The 15,018-nt window shown below is 36.3% G+C and overlaps 1 protein-coding gene across 5 annotated transcripts in view; it reads right to left on the bottom strand.

The window, feature by feature from the left end:
• Positions 1-15,018, bottom strand: part of LOC26530201 (transcriptional regulator ATRX-like) — a 518,978-nt gene that overhangs the window by 435,683 nt on the left and 68,277 nt on the right. For all 5 annotated transcript variants that reach the window (XM_047013068.1, XM_047013063.1, XM_047013064.1 and 2 more), the window contains 4 exons: positions 10,529-11,723; positions 10,231-10,393; positions 1,700-2,512; positions 1,470-1,639 (listed from right to left, as the gene is read on the bottom strand). In XM_047013068.1, coding sequence (XP_046869024.1) covers positions 1,470-1,639; positions 1,700-2,512; positions 10,231-10,393; positions 10,529-11,544 — 2,162 coding nt within the window. In that variant the 5' untranslated portion in view covers positions 11,545-11,723. Of the gene's footprint in view, positions 1-1,469; positions 1,640-1,699; positions 2,513-10,230; positions 10,394-10,528; positions 11,724-15,018 lie in introns of those variants that run through there.

Raw genomic sequence — 15,018 nt, 5'->3', positions numbered from 1 at the left:
GATGTCTCTATCTGTTTTACTTTTTAAGAAAAACAGTTTTATGTAAATTCCAATTAACGCTATACATTTACGTACCACAAAAGTTGCGAGGGTATACAAACTTTGACCCGGTCGAAGTTAGCCCCGGCCCTCTAGTTTTTATACCCTTGCAAAAAGGGTATATTAATTTTGGTCAGAAGTGTGCAACGCATAGAAGGAAGCATTTCCGACCATATAAAGTATATATATTCTTGATCAGCACGACGAGACGAGTTGAAATAGCCATGTCCGTCCGTCCGTCCGTCCGTCCGTCCGTCCGTCCGCCCGTCCGTCCGTCCGTTCGTCTGTCCGTCCGTCTGGATCAACGCAAACTCCTCCTAGACCGTTTGAGCTTCAGAGCTGAAATTTTGCATGTAGGCTTGTATATACTGCAGGCGTTGTATATCTCGGATTCAGCCGGATCGGATCACTACATCATATAGCTCCCATACAAATGGCAAAGTCACGAACAGTGACTTTTCTTAATAACTTCGTTATTTTCTGAGCTATTGTCATGAATAATTTGGTGAGTTAATTATACATATTAATTATACATTAATATTGGTGAGTTAATTATACATATAAATGATTGTGCCAAATTTGGTCAAGATCGGGTGACTATATCATATAGCTCCCATAGGAACGATCTTTCGAAAACAGTGACTTTTGTCAATAACTTCGTTACTTTTGACGCGATTGCTTTTAAATTCAACATTTGTTAGTTTAATATATCTGTTAATGACTGTGCCAAATTTGATAAAGATCGGGTTACTATATCATATAGCTCCCATAGGAACGATCGGTGGAAAACAGTGACTTTGATCAATATCTTAGTTTTTATCTAAATCTATGCTAAGATTGTAGGCCGTTCTTTTGCAAACACTAGCCTTTTTAGCTTGAATGTTTTTTCACTTTGATGGCTATAGGTAAGGAAAGAGTTACCATAAAAGTTGCAAGGGTATACAAACTTTGACGCGGTCGAAGTTAGCCCGGCCCTCTGGTTCTTAACTTGTATTAGGGGTGTGGCCAACAGTTTTTGTTGTGCCGTTACACAAGTATTTACGCTCTCCTGTTTTTCTCTAAATTGAAGTAGAGAATGGTGCCCTTTGCTACATAATGAGAAGAACGTTTCATCAGATAGAGGTTGTATCTGTCTTGTTTTCCAAATCCGACTCTCATATAATTGAGTCAAATTTACTAACCAGGAGTTGTGCGAATATTATATCAACTTTTTAGGACAAATTTGCTTTTATTTTAATGAAGTGAACTGACTCTTTAACTATGTCAATCACTCCCTTCACACTGCGGACTCGTTGTTGATCATAGGCAAACCAACGATCCGATTAAATTGTTCGGAAAATACCCTCCCATTATTCTCATAGATTTCAAAATTTTTTTTATATATGTCAAATTTAAGGTACGTTAGAAACGATTAAGAAGAATGTACTTACGATGAATCAGGAAAAACGTATATTTTTATATGGTTATTTCTGTTTAATGGACCCAGCCATCGGTGAAATTCGTCAGCCCAATTCATGACTGTACTCTTTGGGCATAGTATCATTACTTTTTTAGTATTAAGTACCTGGTATGATATGACTGTGTGTAAGAGAGCAATTAACTGTTGGGATAAATTGATACAATTATTTTCAACTTAAAAAACAGATAATATGTGTTTCACCTGAAGTGTTTTTCCAAGTCCCATACAGTGAGCTAAAATACATCCTGATCCAGAAACTTTTAGATTATGATTACTTCCACCAAAACAGGAATCGTACATAAACCTTACTCCATCTATTTGATGCGGCTTTAATTGCTTAACAATATCTGCATCAACCTTAATAAAGGTTTTTTCACTTTCGATGTAATCAAGAATTAATTCATCATTCTTAATAGACATTGCATTGTTTTTCAAAGCCTTTGATAAAAGAGTATGTTGTTTTTCAAGTCGTTTTATTCTATCACTTTCAGATTTTTGTGCAGCTCGTGTTTCATTAGCTAATTGATCGATGCGAAGCATGGGCTTAATAAGTCGGGACTTTTCTTCAGTAGGTTCAGCTTCAACTGCTTCGATTTCCGAAAACTCACTTTCAGAACTAAGAACAATTTCTTCATGTTTTTTACGTTTATCTGACTCGAAAAGCGTTGTCTTGAATGATTTTTTAAATGGTTTTTTACGATTAAAAATACAGTTGGAAACTTCAGTGCTTTCTATAAAAATATCGCAATCTTTTGGTAATACTTCAATTTCGTTTCCTAAATCAGTGCCCGAATTACTCCCTTCATCATACGGTGGTTCAGATTTAAATACCTGCAAAAACTTCTCCACAATATCTATTGCTTTATCGTCTTCTTTATCTGAACACGATTCTTTTGATAGATTATAATAGTCAGACTGGCCAGAATCACTAGTTGAATCATTCAACAATTCGTGCTTGATTTGGTCATTGCATCGGGATAAATATTGATGTTCGGTGATAATTTCATCTTCACTCTAAATTACGGAAAGAATTGAGAATTAGAATTGACAATCATAATATTTTTTATAGTCCATATCAATTATTATCAATTATACCATTATCAATTTCGAAGAAAATCGTTCTAATTTCAAATGAATTTTTTAATACCCTTGCAAAAATGTATATTCAATAACTCCTAAAAAAACAATCGGGCACGAAAGTAAATTTTTTATTTTACCAGGGTACTTAACAGACGGGCACGAAAGTAAATTTTTTATTTTACAAGGGTACTTAACAGACAAAGTATTAGGTATAATATTTTCTTCAGTTCAGACTTATCAATCTTATCAGTTAACCACAATGTTGATTTACCATTTGATTTTGTAACTATTTAACTCTATTGGCGAAAAGTTTGAAGTCATTTGCTCAAAAATTGATTTGCCAAATTGAAAGAAAAGACAAATGTTTTTAGCCAACAATTATTATTTTTGTCTTTTTAAAAGGTTATACAAGGGCTTTGTAAGTTTTTTATTATAAAATTTTATGCTATGTTATATAAAATTATTCCAGGGGATTAGCATACCATACATGTCCTTTGATATTGCATTAACGCTATCAAGACAACAATTTTTATTTTTATACCATGCACCCACCCATAGGAATAAATGGTACATTAAAGTCGCCAAAATGTATGTAACAAACACAAGGAAGCATTTCAGTTAAGTATAAAAAGCAGAGACCTTAACTGTTATAAGGTATTTATAAAAAAATCAATAATAATAATTATGTTGCAACTTTTTCCATTAAACTCAAAATAGTTCCTATTTTTGATTTTTAAAATAAAATGATTTAAAAAAAAAAATAAATAAATATACGTATATAAAAATCATTTCATGATTTAAGAGGGGTTTTTACCTTGTGTTATAAAAACATTTTATTTTTTTTTTTATTTTCGGATAGATGTGTTTCAAGAATACTGTGTAAAAATTTCAGTTGAAATCTGTAAAATTACGAAAGTTATCGGCTATCGTTAAGTGGAGCGGTGTGAAGCGCGTTGGGCGTAGGGTATGGGGATGCCATTGTTGTGCTTTTAGTTTGGCAGAATACTTTTCATATGTACGACGGCGCCCCAGTGACCGTTCTCAGAATATTCAACTGGGCCCTTTGTATAACTTCAATATTGCTTGTACTTGGATTACCCTATAGTACGGCTCCGTAAGTCCAAATGGGCTTTAGTACATAGTTGTATAGAAAGACTTTGTACTCCAGACGTAAAGGGGAGCGTTCATTGATAAGTGTAATTTTAGCGATTTGTGATTTCTTTATTTCAATATGGTTACGCCAAGTTAGCTTTCTGGTGAATGCTAAGGTATATGACTTTATCGAATTGAGGAACTGGTTAGTTGTTAAGCACTAGAGCCGGGCTTCTTCTGTGTAACATGAATGTTACATGTTTCAATTTCTGCTCGTTGACGCGATACGCCATTCCTTTCGGATCTGCAATACCTTTTCAAAAACCTACATGGCAGCAAACTATTCGGCATGTAAGATGATGCCCTTTCTTATTTTAGGTTATGTGATGATAGTGGACCTTTACGGTCTAGGGAAGTACTCAAGTTTTGAACAGTTTATAAATGAAGTTGTAGAATCGTTTTCGATGTAATTAAGTCATAGCGAGGAGCTTATTTCGGATTTAATTGGTTTTTAGTAACTGCACAGATCTCATCCGATTGGAGTTCCAAGTACTCACTGTCCGTTAATGAGTTTGAAGGCGGAAGTACATAGTTTGATTTTGGGTTTGGCTAAAAAACCATTTGAAGGTGAGTGGCAAAGACGGATTCCCTAATTTCGTCCTATGGCCACGTAGTGGTTCTTTTGGCTCTTTACCGGCAAAGGCTGAGCAGAGAAAAATGTCACTTTTGCGAATTTTATAACGGGTCATAAACGACATTTTTTGGGTCTAGAGCGATCTTCGTCGAACTTGTGGATAGAGGGTTGGCCACAAGCTCGAGCTCTCAACTTGTTGTAGAGAAACGGTTACGGGGGAGGGGAAAAAGCTCGCTCGAGCACGGAAATTGTCGACAGAGGGAGTGAGGGACGGGTGAGAAAATAAGGGTTGTTTTTGATGAGTGCTCGAGATCGCGACCCTTTTTCCCCTTCCCCCTCTGTCTACAAGTTCGACGACGATCGCTCGCTCGGCCCAAAAAGGTCGATTTAAACTTTTTCTACTGCGCCAGTTTGGACGTCTTGGTGATTAGCGGACGTTGACGATACTATGCGCGGTACGTTCAAGTGGCCCCTACGACACCAGGACAAAGCCTGTTACGCGCGAGCCCAAGCAGATAACTGACCACCTCCCACCCGACCGAGGGGTGCAGCCGTATAAGGCACGGCACGAATCGCGTGGACAAAATACACAATAGAAAAGACAGACAAACAAATAATACTATAGCTATATATTAACTAAATGGGATAGGATAGATGTTTTAAGCATATTAATAGAAAACTCTGAGCCGATTACAGGGAATAGAAGGTTGTAATCAGAGCAGAGGACCCTAAAAGGTTCATGCATAGCATAGTTAGAAGAACAAAGACTAAGGGATAAAGGTATCAAAGGATGTCTACTCCGTCTACATGGTACCGACGGATTCACCTGAGCTAATAACTCAGGCGAGTCGATATCACCAATTAGGAGCTTGTGCATAAAAATGACACCAAGCATAATTGTACGGTTAGTTAGGGACGGAAGGTTAATCAAGAGAAGTCTACTAGAATAAGAAGGCAAATTGACATTGCGATCCCAGCTTAAGCCGCGAAGAGCAAATAGCAAGAACTGCTTTTGAACGGATTCTAGTCTAATCTGGTGCGACTCATATTGAGGTGACCAAATGCAAGATCCATACTCTAAGACAGGACGGAAAGCGAAGTAAAAAGAACTTTAGTTGTATAGGGGTCATCAAATTCTTTTGACCATCTTTTAATGAAACCCAGGACACTCATGGCCTTTGCGACCGTGGTGGAAATATGGGTGTTAAAATTTAACTTATGGTCCATAAGTACGCCCAAATCATTCATATTATTTAGACGTTCTAAAGGACGATTGTTTAGAAAATAAGTGACCAGTTGAGGAGAGTTACGAAAAAAAGTCATTACCTTACATTTGGTAGTGTTAAGATTTAGTAGATTAAACTGGCACCAGGATTGAAAGTTTTTAAGATCAGCTTGTAGCCGACTAAATGAATCTGTATCTTTATAAGTAAGACAAAGCTTGACATCCTCAGCATACATAAGCACACGCGAATGAACAATGACTGGTGGAAGATCGTTAATGAATAATGTGAATGTGAGGTACACCAGAAGTCACAGGAATGGAATTGGAAAAAGAAGACGTAAAAAGTACCTTCTGTTTTCTATTTGTTAAATATTTTCGAACCCAAGAAAGGAAAAGAGGTGGAAACCCAATGTCGTTTAGTTTAGAAAGTAATAGAGTATGATTAACAGAATCGAAGGCTTTGCTGAAGTCAGTGTATATGACATCAGTTTGTTTACCATTTTTGAACCCCTTGATAATTATTGATGTAAATTCTAAAAGGTTCGTGATTGTAGATCTACGTTTCACAAACCCATGTTGGGATGGCGAAATAATAGAGCTGCAAAAATGTTGCAATTGAGAAGTTATAATTTTCTCAAAAGCTTTCGGAATAGCGGACAATTTTGAGATACCCCTATAGTTAGAGGCTTCGGACTTTTTGCCATTTTTATGCAGAGGAATAATATACGACTGCTTCCAAATAGATGGAAAAGAGGAAGATTCGACAGACAATAGAAACAATTTTAAAATGGGTTTACATAATGCGTTTGCAAAGAACCTGAGTACACATCCAGGAAGACCGTCTGGCCCCGGAGAATAAACAGGTTTAACTAACTAATTTAAGTTCGCTAAGAATAGAACTTTCATCAATCACTGGATTGAAAATACAATTAGCCTTTTTTAAATGATAAGGATACGGACTTGCTCGATATTCCGTTGAGGAATAAGTTGTTTTGAAAAAACTCGCAAACATATCGGCAATTGCCTGATCATTGCTCGCTTTTTTATTTTGAAAAGACAAAAAAGATGGGTGCACAGAGGTCTTACGTTTAGAATTAACAAAATTATAAAATTGTTTAGGGTCAGAAGAAAACTGAAGCTTACACCGCTGAAGATAATTCTTATAGCATTGTGTATTAAGCATCATGAATTTTGAACGAGCGACTGTATACAGAGCATAATCTGATGAACGCCGTGTTTTTTGAAACTTCTTATAATATCGTGTCTTCACATTTTTCAAATTGGATAGCTCGCGAGAGAACCAGGGAAGTTTGTTAAGCCGCTCCAGCCTACCAAGAGGCACACAAATATCAAAGAGTGAATTCAGAGTATCAAAGAAAAAACGAACAGCCGAGTTCATATCACTACAATTGTACAGATAAGACCAATCGGTAGTAGCAATGTTTTCATTAAGGCTGGCAAAGTCAGTCTTACGAAAGCACCTAGTTAGAGGTAACTCATTTGAACCAAGTAATGGTGAAAGCAAGGGCAAATGAATTTTCAAATTTAATGTAGGATGAAATTTGTCTTCTGGAAGAACAAATGGTTCGATCCTAGAAACCTCACAATAAGAAGAATCCAATACAAAAATAAGATCTAACGATTTTCCATTAGAATTTAAGACAGGATTGACTTGGGATAAAGATAAGCCTAGAAGGCCATCAATAAAGTCATGTGACAAAGAGGGCAGCAACGTGGTAGATTCATCTGTTAGTGACCATGCTAAAGCGGGTAAATTAAAATCACCTACAACTATGAGCATGTCTTGACTCGAAACTAAAGAGGAGACAAACTGAATTGCCTCTAAATGATTTAAATATACCACCATGTCTGACAATGGTGGAATATAGGAACAAGTAATGAAAGCATTAAAAGATTTAAAATTTACTTTAACACCGACAAACTCAATCTCCTGGGTACTAGAAAATTGAATCATTTCAGATGATAAAGCAGCATCAACAGCTATCAGAATGCCACCACCTATGCGAGAAATCCGGTCACGTCTGAAAATAGAAAAGTTTGTGGAAAAAACCGATGCTAGAATGTTATGCTCAAAAGAAAGACTATCTACATAGAGATTAGGAAGTTTAGATTTCAGTCCTCTAACGTTCTGGTAACCCAGGTTAAGGGACGAAGCTAGTTTTTTGACACACCAGCAGATGCTGATGTGGCAGGAATAGTATTAGTTGTTGTTGTAGGCAAGCGAATCGGTTGGTTTTTCTTTTTTACAGTATATTCCTTAACTATTATATGTTTAGGCCAAAAATCTTCTCGACATATAGTGTCGAAGATATTGGCAGAAACACTAATTTTAAAGGACGAAATGTCCCGAGAATAAGAAAATTTAAACTTTTCCACCGCAATATTCAAGACGTTAACTTTCTTCCGAATATAGGCTATTACATCATCAGATGTGACAACAGGGTCTAGCCTAGAAACAAATATATGTTTCTTTGGTGGAATGCCAACAAGAGGCCGCGGTACCGAAGCGTCAGCCGCAGCAGTAACGTTGGACAAGTCACCCACTGCAGCAGTCAACTTGTTTACGGGGCCCTCGATACTTTTAGAACTATCGGCAATTTCCATTGGAATGGGTAATTGCCCAGACACATCGGACACTACAATAGGCATCGTTTTTAAGAGATCATTCCCAGGTGATACCGGTAATTCATTACTAATAGCATTCACAACCGGGCTCTTAAACGATATCAATTGCTGTACATTAGGAGTGGACGGTGCATGAGACCGGTGGGGGACGATAAGAGACGCTGGCGAATCTACCGATACAGAAACACCCCAAGGACTGGTCCTTTTACGTTTCGGAGACTCATTCATAAGCGATAAACTTCTGAAATGAGTCTCCACCGCAGTAAACTCCGCTTGGAGTTTTTTAAAACCTGCCCTTAAAGTGTCAAAACTATCTCTAGTCCGCCTCATGAAAGAGCGCATCTCATTCTCGACCTCCCGGCAAGCATCACATCCATATTTTAAGCCACCACCTTTAGCAATAGACTCCTTGATTCTGCCTGTGTAACCTGCACACTTAACGTGAACCGCATTGTCACACAACAAACAAAGAATATAATCATATGAGTCAACCGCATTAGTAGCAACTATGCAATTATTTTTTGAGCAGACAACCATTTTATCAAAAAGTTTAATTTAATTGAAAAAGGAAATACAAAAAAATAAAAATTCTAAAGGTTAAAAATCTGTGTATAAGAATATACTGACCAGTTCTGACACAAGGGTTAATGTGCAGAGTAAGCCTTCACAACTAAAGAATAAAAAGAAATGAAAACACAAAAACAAAAACACGTATCACAGAGTCGCGGGTAGGCAAAAGACGAGAGCGCAAATCAATCAAGAATAGGAAAGAGCGGGAGAGCGCGTCAAATTGAACACATGCAACAACAATTTGTACGCAAGAGCGCGAGAGTTAGTCAAAACGGTAAAGACACAAAAGCAAAAGAGATAAACAAAACAACAACACCGCTAATGCAAGTATTGTTGTAAGTTTTAATTTTATTTAAATTTAAACAAAAGCGACAGCAAGAATTCGCGAAATGAAAATAAAATTCGGATGTTGAAATTATTATTAATTAAACCGGTAATTTAAGAGTTATGTAAAAATTTAATAAGCGAGAAAAAATAAAATTTGATAAGCGCAAAAAAAACACGTCCGTCCTCTGCAACGAGTGAAAGTGAAAGTGATCGGCAAACATTTTAAGACGACTCCCGCTTATGGGTGCTACGCATTCTTTTGGTTTTCTTATTGTGGTCGAGTGACACTATTTTTTTCTTGGAGGCTTAGCTTCCGCTTGGTTATTCAATATATCTATCCATTCCAGTTAGGACAGAAGAAGTTGAATTTATTTCTGTGTTTGGCTCTGAGCTTGTTGGAGTTTGATGGTTCGAGACAGGTCAATACTTCTGCAAACGTTGTGGTAGTTGCAGTCAACATGGTTGTTTTTTGCTGTAGTTGTCAACGAGCTGACGGTAATGTTCGGTGAACTTGTCATTAGTATCGATGAAGAAGCAAATTGCTCTCTCCACGGTATATGGTTGTCGGTTAATGTATGGCTTGCGACTTTGCTCTCAATGCTTATGGTAGCACTTTGAAGTGGCTGCGACACAGCCGAAAAGTCAGTGTTGTTGCATTGTACAGCGAGTCGCGTTGTTGTTATTTAATTTGTTGTAGCTTGGGTCTAAATTGGTCGGCACGGCTTCTCCACATCATGCTATTTGATTGTGATTAGACGCCTCGGTTCGGACTGAGAGCCTTTCACGTTTTGTGATTTTAGCAAACTCGGACTTTCTTCAGTAAGTACTAAAGTTTGCTCAGCACATTGAAAACACGTCGACAGGCGGCGGTGGTTGAACTTATTTTTGGGTGACCAAATGACTTCAAACTTTTGGACAACAGAGTTAAGCAGTTACAAAATCAAATCAACAATGTAGCTTAACTTTAACAAAAGTTATGAGCTACCCAAATGAAGACTGCAAACTGGTGTTACAGTTCTCTGTGTAATTGTATGTTATAGAAATTCCACTTTTTACACAAAAGAAATTTCACTGCGACACTTTTTAGGTAAGTAGGAAAATAGTAACACATAAATTTGCAAGGGTAGGTCGTGTTTTTTTATTTGTACACACACTTACTTTTTTCAAACTATTATCAGTTTCATATGAATCCAGGTTATCTTCCAACTCATAATTGTTACCTGCGATTTTTTTATACAGAGGCTTCCAAGGTGTTACTTCTTTGGTTTTGGAATGCACTTGGTGCGCATAACGTCTTTTCAATCCATTTAAATTGGTAAGTCTGTTTATTAAAAACAATAATTTAGAAAACTTAAATAGTAAGGATAAAATAATACAAAAATTTAATTTGTTCGATGTGATTATTGGTTTCCAGAAAAAATACCATCAACATGTACAATTAATGTAAGTTACATACCTTTCGATTTCTTTATCTGTATCATCATCTGAGCTGATGTCTTCGTTAAGGTCAATCCATGAATCTTCTTTGAATTTCCTACAATTTACATCTAACTTTATATATTTGGAAAGGTCAATTTCATCATTGAAGTCTGGCTTTTGAAGATGTGTGTAATTTTTGCAATGCCTTATACTAGTAAGTTTAGATAGTCCCAAATGACTTTCACATGTGGACATATTTATTTTTGTTTGTGTGTCATCGATATTACTGTCCAAAGTTGATGAACTAGAAGTTCTCCTTAAAAGTTTTATTTTTGCGTCATAATTTTGCTGAGACCTTTTTTTTAAAAATCGGTTTGTTGATGTAAATGTTTGCGTCCCAATATTTTTACTATCGATTGTTAAAATATTGCGAAGTTTCTGAATTTTACCAAGTATAAACAAGTTAAAAGCATATTCCGATTTTATTGTGGTGCTCTTACAATCATTGAACAATTCTCGGGCGAAACCAATAGTACGAGCTAAAAGTATTTTTAGAGCGTTGTTATTCTTCACAACATTTTTGTACAGATGTTCAAAATATTCATCACTAAGATCAACTTCTAGTGGTTCTGAGCAGTTTTCTGGTACATCTGAAGCAATCGTAGCCTCAGAGCTTTTCTGTGAGTCTTTAACATTTTCACGACGGGATTCAAATTGAAGAATTTGTATTTTAGCAAGAGTGCTGTCAATAAAACAAGACACACTTTTTGGAATGCATTGATAGCTAAAACCATTTAAAAAAATTTGATTTAATAACATCTCTCTTATGGTGTACAAATTCTGTTGAGATGACCCCGTTTCCTGGGACGTGTAGTTATGGTCACTTAGTGCATTGAAAATTATTCCCTTGTTTTTAAAGCACTTCATTTTTGAGTGATTTAATTCTCCTCCTATTTCATCTTTAGAAAATGAGTAGTTTATGAATTCTACAACATTATTATCAAAGTGGACTGAAGTATGCATATCCTGTAATATGTCCGCATCAACTGGCATTTCTAATAAATCTTTTTGTGCGACTATTTCAGAATCGCGTTGTTTGTCAATTTTAAGCAAATTAACATCGGCATAATTTTGTAGATGACGAAGCTGTTTTTTGTTTAAATATTCCGAAATGTCTTTTTTTTTTCATCCATATCGACATTTTTTAATAATGCAAATCCAAAATTTAATTTCTGAAATTGGACAAAAATAAAACGAAAAATTGTTATTATTGTAGCAGTATGTATTAATATTAGGCAGGGAGCGTAACTGTTATAAGGTATTTGTAAAAAAATCAAGAATAATAATTATATTGCAACTTTTCCATTTAACTCAAAAGTAATTCTTATTTTTGATTTTTAAAATAAAACTTTAGAATAACTGTTACTTTTGATTTTTATTTTTTTCCTCAACGCATAACTGTTATTTTTGAGAAAAATAAATAAAAATCATTTGTGATTGTGAAAAAAAAATTAAAAACAATTTCATGACTTTTATTTTTTTCTCAAAAATATAAATCATTATTGAGTCGATTTCGATTATCAATAATTTTTTTTTTGTAAAAATGCAGCTCCAATCTCAAAACAATTTTAAATTTTCAATTCCAACTCCAATTTTCTTAAGATTGAAGCTGTATTTTTGTAACAGTTATGCGTTGAGTTTTCCTCAAATTAAAATGAAAAACCAGAGGGCCGGGGCTAACTTCGACCGCGTCAAAGTTTGTATACCCTTGCAACTTTTTCCTTACCTATAGCCATCAAAGTGGAAAAACGTTTAAGCTAAAAGGGCTAATGTTTCCGAAAGAACGGCCTACAATCTTAGCAAAGGAAATAACGAAGAATAAGAGAACTAACAAATGTTTAATTTGAAAGCAATCGCGTCAAAAGTAACGAAGTTATTGAAGAAATCTTCTGCTCTCTGACGTGACGGTCGTGTTTTTGCATAGCTCCTGAGTTTTTATTAATATTTATTGTTTTCTCTCAGTTTTTAATTGTGCTTAGTTTTTTTACGCTTTCACTGGTGTTGTTCGCTTGACACCCTTGTGTTTTATTTCCATAATTCGCCAAATTAAATAGTTTAAACAGTTTTTCTGTTTCGTGATTAGTGTTTGGTGCATTTAATTTATAGTTTTTTTCAAAAAAAAAAAAAGACATGGCAAAATTCGATGGTTTCACCCTATTTCGGGTCCTGCGAATCGAACTGCATCATTAGATTTTTAAGTTATCACGATGGTTTCATACAAAATTTTTTCCGGAAGTTTTTCATCAAAGTTGCCGTTTTTTCGAAAAGGGTGTTTTTTTCATTTGCTTCTAACTTCTAAAATATTAATTTTTTTGCGAAGACATCTAGCCTCTAAGTCCGTCCGTTCCCGAGCTTTGGGACAAAATGTAAAAAAAATCGAATCTTGACCCAATTTTTTTTATGTTTTCTTTCCTCGCATTTTGCTAATATTGAAAATTTTCCATTCGAATCTGGATCGATCCTAATGTGAGAATTTACTATGCTCGATGGCAGCAGAAGAAACACCAGACCTATCTAATTTACGGTTTATAATATAACCATTTAATCAAATTGAATTTTTGTTAAAAAAATTAGACTAACTGTATTTGTTTATTTCGCAACAATATTTGTCAAGGGCGTAGCCGGGTTTGAGCACGGGCGGAGGAGGGAGGGGTCCATTTAAATCTTTTTATTTTTTTTCTCTATCGTCATTGCTTCTGCAGTTGCTCCCCTCATCGCCCCCATCATACCATCAGTGCTAGTGGCTTTGTTGTTCTATCTGCTTGGTGCTTGTGCTCAGCTTCTCTCCCGCGTAATCACTTTTGTAAGGCCGCCTCTCAAAGCTCGGCTTATAACTGTTCTTGCACTCTCTATTGTGCTGTGCACTCTAGCTGTTCTCTTTGTTTTATTTGTAATTATTGATTTCTTATCGATAATTATCTTTGTGCTGTGTATTTAATTTGCCTATTTTTTTTGCCTTGTGTTTCTTTTGGCTTTATAATGGCTTGTTGTCTACCTACTTGCAAGCATTCTGATCGTTTTGATGATCAGTATAGAGCAATATCTTGTTGGCTTTGCGATAATCTTATTCACTTAAAATGTGCTGGCCTCAATGGCCGCGACTACGACAAATTTTCTGGTTCGTCTGTGTCAAAGCCTGAGCTTGGCTTAATGCGCTGGACTTGCCCATCTTGTGCCAGCCAGCAGCTTGATTTTAGCCGTATGTATAAGGACATTCGTTTAAAATTTCTTTCTTTAAACAAACTGGCCAAACAGCTGTCTAACGAGTGTGACTCTAGCGTACATTTGTTGTCGCAATTCAAGTTTGTTTCACCTTCTGAGAAGTCGCCCAAGAAATGTACCCTTGAGTTGCCTCGCAAGCAGTCGCCAGCACTCTCTATTACATCGTCTCCCATTTTACTTTCGCCTACACCATCTTCTTGTCCCTCTTTATGCTCTTCTTTTCAGAATTGAAGTACCCATTACAAGCCCTGGTGTACTTCATTCTATCCCTCACGGGAACTCTGATCAATCACAGGATCATGCTAGCTCTCAATCACTTTCGGATCCCAATGCTCCTCCGCCTCCACTAACTGTAGTGCCTCATCGCAAACAATTATTTATCTCTAGGCTTGCTCCTGATACTTCTGAGTCGTCTGTGGCAGCTTACATTAGTAATATATGCCCTGCTAAAGTTTTAATTCAAAAGTTTAAGTTTTCTAGGCCTCGCGAAATCTCCTCTTTTAAAATTACAGTACCTAATGAGTATTTCTCAGCTATGGTTGACGCTAATTTCTGGCCAGAGGGCCTAGTTGTACACGAGTTTGCGCCCAATAAGCGCTCCCGCCCGTTGCCTGTCCACCTTCCTAATTTATCTTCTGCTTCAAAAAACTAATAACGTCTAGTCTTTGCATCCATTATCAAAATGTAAGAGGACTTCTTACCAAGCTCTCGAACCTGTTCTGTGATAGCCAAACCTTTTTGGCTGACATATTAGCTTTCTCTGAAACTTGGCTTAACTCCTCTGTTTTGGATAATGAAATTCTTTCTAATAACTTTATTTCTTATAGGTTTGATCGTGTTGGTCGTCGTGGCGGTGGAGTACTTATTGCTGTCAACTCGAATCTGTGTTCAAGTGTTGTGCCGATTGATCCTTAGGTGTTGGGTTTAGACTTAATGACCAGACTGCTAATAATGATTCAGATATTGCAGATCTGTTTGCTAAATTCTTTCAGTCGACTTATTCTACTACTGTTTCGGAACCCACACCCTATCCCTTTTCAATCCCACATTTAAATTGTATGTTTTTTCCTAGTATTACTGAAGACTTTATTATCTCTAGCTTGTCATCTATGACGTCTTCCTTCGTTCCCGGTCCTGATAATATACATAGTTGCATCCTTAAAATGTGTTCGAATTCCCTATCTAAGCCTTTATCTCGGTTATTTTTTATATCGAGTAAGTCTTGTACCTTTCCCGATATTTGGA

This window comes from Drosophila willistoni, unplaced genomic scaffold (assembly GCF_018902025.1).
Source record: "Drosophila willistoni isolate 14030-0811.24 unplaced genomic scaffold, UCI_dwil_1.1 Seg531, whole genome shotgun sequence".
NCBI lineage: Eukaryota > Metazoa > Arthropoda > Insecta > Diptera > Drosophilidae > Drosophila > Drosophila willistoni.
This window is presented reverse-complemented; position numbering and strand designations above follow the sequence as displayed.